Source organism: Meriones unguiculatus, chromosome 3 (genome assembly GCF_030254825.1).
Source record: "Meriones unguiculatus strain TT.TT164.6M chromosome 3, Bangor_MerUng_6.1, whole genome shotgun sequence".
In the NCBI taxonomy this organism is placed as follows: domain Eukaryota; kingdom Metazoa; phylum Chordata; class Mammalia; order Rodentia; family Muridae; genus Meriones; species Meriones unguiculatus.
Genome location: NC_083351.1, coordinates 166,297,647 through 166,303,175, shown reverse-complemented (window position 1 = coordinate 166,303,175; position 5,529 = coordinate 166,297,647). Strand labels below are relative to the sequence as shown.

The 5,529-nt window shown below is 56.3% G+C and overlaps 1 protein-coding gene across 1 annotated transcript; it reads left to right on the top strand.

The window, feature by feature from the left end:
* The first annotated feature begins 667 nt into the window (after positions 1 to 667).
* Sowahb (sosondowah ankyrin repeat domain family member B) lies at positions 668 to 4,545 on the top strand. Its single transcript, XM_021660407.2, has one exon. It carries the CDS (start codon positions 804 to 806, stop codon positions 3,264 to 3,266), a length of 2,463 nt encoding a protein of 820 aa, XP_021516082.1. The 5' UTR covers positions 668 to 803; the 3' UTR covers positions 3,267 to 4,545.
* The last annotated feature ends 984 nt before the right edge of the window (positions 4,546 to 5,529 follow it).

Below are 5,529 nucleotides of genomic sequence, written 5' to 3'. Positions count from 1 at the left end.
GAAAACAACCTTAGCCTGTAGCTTGCAGAGTGATTTCGCTCTCAGCACAGATTTAGGCAGGTGTGTTTGAACTCCTCGAAAACTGGTGCCCTGGGAGCGGCCTTCTCAGGTATCTAGGCATCTCCAAACCAAAAGAGATTTGGTTTGGATCACGATGGGTTATTTTTTGTTTTGTTTTTTTTTTCGGGTCCCAGTCCTGCCACTGGGAACCCCAAGCCCCTCCCCAGACCGCGTTAATAAAGAGAAACAGCGGAGAGCCCGTCTTCTGTACCCGCTATGCTAACCCGAGTGGGCTTTGGTTATAAACTTGTGCGTCCTGGAGAGAGAGGGAGCCGACCTCCCTGTGCTTTTCTTTCCTCCCTAGCGGCCACTGGGAGGGACAACCGGTGGCCTACCTACTCTGCGCCCCGCAGAGCCGTTCCCCCTCCGGCTCGGTTCGTCCCCGGTCTCACCTCTCCCGCGCTGTCCCCGGCTGCGACCAGCCTGACTCACCTGGGACGGGTGGCGGGGGCTGGGGGACACCTCAGAGGGCGGAGGCACAGAGGGCGGGCTGAGCCCTTCCCCCAGAGCCCGGGAGGAGGCGTAGCCAGCGCGCAGGTGAAACCGGCTCCGACCTATCCCGGGAACTTTCGCTGCGGGGACTGGCTACGACAGGCCAGCGTCGCACAGGGGGGCGGCCCGGGAGCCGCCTCTCGGCCACCGGGGCGGCGCGCGGGGGGACTCAGCCCGGGCACCCGCCCCTGGGGACCCTCGGCCCTCCCGTAGCTCTCCGGGGATGCGGGTGGCGCTGGCCTCCGCGGCTGATGGAAGCGGGTGGCACCGCCCCGGGCGCAGGTGACACTCGCCAGGCCCGGGTTTCTGTCGGAGGGGAAGTGCTCCAGAAGCCTGAGACGCAGCCGCCCCGGGCACCAAGGGATCCGGCAGCGATGGCCGGAGAGCTGAGCCAGGAGGCACTGCTGGACTTTCTGTGCCAGGCCGGGGGCCGCGTGCGTAACGCAGAGCTGCTGGGCCACTTCAAGAGCTTCCTGCGCGACCCTCGCGCGCCTCCCGGCCAGCTGCAGGAACGCCGCGAGCTCTTCAAGGGCTTCGTGAACTCGGTGGCCGCAGTGCGCCAGGACCCCGACGGCACCAAGTACGTGGTGCTCAAGAGGAGGTACCGGGACCTGCTGGGGGAGGAGGGACTGCAGCGACCCGCCCCGGCAGAGGGACCGCCACGGGGCCGCCGCCACCGGCGTGAGCCGGAGCCGCAGGCGCCGCCGGCAGGTGCCGCGACCCGGGTGGACGCAGGTGGCCAGGAGCTAGCGGGCACCGGCGCGCGGCAGGCGGCCGGGGCCGGGGCAGCTCGCAGCCCGAGGGGCAGCCCGAGCCAGGGGGCACCAGGGCCAGCGGCTGCCCAGAGCAGAGGCAGGTGTGCGGCTCTGGAGACTCGGGGCCGCTGCTGCTGGGAATGCGAGCAGAACGGCTGGGGGGAGCCTGCCGGACAGCCGCTGCCCGGAGAGCTCGGAGAGCCTGCTGCCTCCCGCGGCAAGCCGGAGCGCGCCGAGCTTGCCCGGGGTGACCTCGGGGCTCCGGGGCGGCTGCGGGAAGGAGCGTCGGCTGAGCGCGCGCCGGCGTCTGCAACGCCTGTCTGGCCTCAGGCCGCCGTCGGGGCTGCCGGCAGCCCCACGTCCCCGCCCGCCCTCACGCCCCTCCAGGCTCCGCTGGAGCTGCACACCGCCCGCTCCCCGAACCATTCAACCCAGCAGCAGCAGCAGCAGCAGCAGCAGCAGCAGCAGCAGCAGCAGCAGCAGCAGCAGCAGCAGCAGCAGCGCACTCGAGAGTGGTTAGCCAGACACCTACAGGTGCCTGAGGCCGGGAACCAGGGGCCCACTCGCGCCTGGTCGGTGTTGCCGGACAACTTCCTCCAGCTACCCTCAGAAACCGCCCTCGGGGTCTTGGAGCTGCCGGAGCCCACTCTGCCCTTCCATTTTCTCCTTCCTGTGGTTCCTGACGAGCCCTCAGCATCCTGGTCCCGGAACCCTCCACCCACTGTCTTTCGAAGCATTCGCTGTCAGCTGTCCCTCCAGGATCTGGATGACTTTGTGGATCAAGAAAGCCACGGCAGTGAGGAGAGTAGCAGCAGTGGACCCAAAGAGTCTCCCGGGACCCCCGAAGAGGGGCTGCAACCCATCCTGAGAACTTCCTCTTGGGGAGAACTCAGGGATCCAGTAGAGGTCCTGTCTGTGTCACCGAACCAAGGTAGCCCCTACCTCATCCGGAGGGGGCTCTCCAATAGACAGAATGCATCCGGTTCTCGGAAGGTCCCAACGGTGGCTAAAAGTCTTGGAGACCCCCAGGAGCATTCGCCCTGGCCAACCCCCAAGTTCCGGAGGTCTTTCAGGAGGAGCTCTCGAACACGGAGAAACAAATCCTCCTCTTCCTCAGATGAGGAGCATCCTGATGAGGACTTGCTGAAGAGGAGCCGGCGCCCACCTCGGTCCAGGAAACCTTCCAAGGCAGGAGCCCTGCCCAGCCCAAGGGCAGATGTTGTTTTGATGCAGAAACTGGCAGAGGCTAATGCTGTGGCAGGTCGGCCACACTCCTCATGGGTCCCCGGAAGGGATGGATCTGCAGACTTGGTACCCCACAGGCCTTCTGAGCACAGGTCACCCCTTGTCCCCCTAGATGCCAGGGAGCATGAGTGGATTGTGAGGCTTGCCAGTGGCTCCTGGTTTCATGTGCAGACCTTGTTCTGGGAGGACCCCCAGCTGGCCTTGCACAGAGACTTCCTGACGGGCTACACGGCCTTGCACTGGATGGCAAAGCATGGCAACCTGAGTGCCCTTCAGGACTTGGTCTCTGGAGCCCAGGAGGCGGGGATTGCACTAGATGTGAACGTGAGGTCCACTTGTGGCTATACCCCACTGCACCTAGCTGCTATTCACGGCCACCAGGGAGTCATCAAACTGCTCGTGCAAAGGTTGGCTTCTAGGGTGAATGTTCGGGACTTCAGTGGCAAGAAGCCATGGCAGTATCTGAACAGCAAAGCCTCTGGGGAAACATGGCAGCTCCTGGGTGCACCCCGGGGCAAACCCATCTTCCCCGTATATTCCTTAGTCCAAAGCCCTTCCCCAGCCAGGAAGGTCAAGAGCCGGGAAATGTCTAGAAATGTCACCCGGAAGACTTCTCTGGCTGCTTTGCTCAAAACTCAGCACAACAAATGGAAGTTGGCCAGCCAATATGAGAAATTCCACACCCCAAAGGAGAGAGATGAGTATAGTGACTGAAATGGGCTTCTCTCTGCAGAAGGCAGTGGGGCTCCTCCCCAAGCTACTAAGTAGATGAGAGAACCGAAAGGGAAACAGAAACTGTTAGGATTTGGTCAAGATCCAGAACCAGTGAAATGGTGTACCCAAGGGTCATCTCACCTTCTTGAAGCCTCACGTGTTTGAGGTCTGAAATGTAGACAAAATTAGAGCCAGGCAGTCAAGCCTGGGGAGGGTCCTTCTCTCTCCTGAGCCAGGAAGGGGTCTGGTCACAAGAAGGCACAGGGTTTTCTGAGGTAGTGCCAGGCCTTACTAGAAAAGGAATGGATGCATCAATCAAGGAGAGGCAGCTGGTGGAACTGACATAGCTCACGCTCTTCTCTGGCTGGAAGCTCTCTGGCTTCTATTCATCTCTGGAATAAATCTTGGCTGAGCGGAGAGCACCAGGTTTGAAGTCAGATGGCTTCCTTTCGTTCCCTTTATGTGCCTTTTGGCAATTCCAACCAGTGAGATAAAATTGTTACTGGAGAGTGTAGCTTGACTGAAGAGATTTTGTCAGTCCTGTGGGCAAGCCTCTGTGGTTGCTTGGTGTAAACTGATGTCAACTGTCTTCTCTGGGTGTCTTTGCCCTTGATCAGAGAAGTGGGTGAATAAGGTTCAGGTATGACCTTGACCCCCTCCCTAGAGAAAGGACACCAGCCCGGCTGTGTCTTATTTTGTGTTTGTGATTTGTTCGGATTCTGCACCAATCCAATGTGTGCTTCCCAAGCATAAAAGCATTTTGGGTCATTTGTGTAGTGACTGACACTCTTCACCCTGCAGGGGAACTAGCTCCCTGTGTAGCAAACAGGCTCATCTCTGAGAGCTTTCCGTAGGTTTGAAGGTCAACATTGGTACTCAGGGAAAGAGACCCCTGGGTTCGTGCTGGGGAAGCTGCAAGGGTTCAAAGCATCAGAACTGTGTCAAGCTGCTAAGTATAACTTTATTTGCACTAAACTTTTTGCCAATTAAGATGAAATATTAGCCTTGAAGTACTGAATGTCTGACAGGAAGTGTCCCATTCGGTTCTCCGGAGACACCGGTCCCTGGCTGAAATCAGAGAATGCCGACTCTACAAACCCCAGTAGAATGTGCGAATCGCTGAATGTAAATCCAAAGAGGGCTGAAAAGTTCAATGTTCAAGCAGAGATTACTTTTTTTATGGAAATATTTTCATGTGTGATGCTGTATTTTTAAAGAGTTCTTGTGTTTCTTCTGGTTATTTTCCTGCATTAAAAGACCAGCAGATTGTTGTAAGTTATTGTATTGTACCCAGCTGATTATTGCTAATGTTCTTACATGACTGTCAAATCTTTTTTGTTTCTTTGTAGCCTAACTTTATACTGTTGCTGAAATCAATCTCCTCTTGTCCATCTCTTTCTCCATTTCTCTGGGGATAGAACTTGGGACCTCATGTATCTTATTCAAGTGCCCCCAGCTCCTATCATTTTTTTTAAACCAAAAAGTCAGAATAACTTTCTAATTACATGGCCTTTTCAAATCAAATCAGAAAATATAAGAAAATGACTGGAGGCAAGGGAAGAAAATTTAAGTTTACAAAATAGACATCTAGGCAAATAAACCAGTAAACAGCTTCTTTGGAGAGCCAGTGGATTTACCGTAGTATCACGACTGGATCAGCTTATTCAAAACAAATATTTGGCACGGTGCTGTGAAGTTTATAAAGGTGAGTGGGACAGGATGTCTCCCCCCTAGAAGCTAAAAAATCTCAAGTATTTGTTCTTGGCTGCCTTTTATCTTGACTTGTTCCCAAGGTGTCTTTCAAAGCCGAATTACAGCAGAGAGAAGTTTGTAATAATCGGAAAGAGGAAGAAAGGTGTCTGTATCAGGAACGAGGACAAACCAATGTAAAATAACACTCCAAAGTGCCAGAATTAAAAAACTTTAGTGTTCTCAAAGATTTGGAGAGGAGGCAGGCGAGGAATCCCTTTAGGCGGAGAAAACAAGATAGGCTTGGTTCAGGCCAGGAGTGATGATACCAGCCTTCCCAAGAAACCAGCTCTGTTCGTTCCTCCACATTCTTGTCGGCTACTTCAGTGTGGCTGTGCACAGCCCTGGCGTGGACTGGCTGCCCAGTGGTCAGAACACAATCCAGGCTGGCTCTCATCAGGACTTGTTCTTCACATCTCTCTGGCCTTTGTTCACATGTACCTGATCTGCTGAACTCGCTTACACTGTCATAGTAGTGGGGGTGGGGCGCGGGGGTGGGGTGGGGTGGGGGAGT

Bases quoted from the DNA above. Each gene is read 5' to 3' on its own strand.
- Sowahb (XM_021660407.2), top strand. From the start codon at position 804: ATGGAAGCGGGTGGCACCGCCCCGGGCGCAGGTGACACTCGCCAGGCC.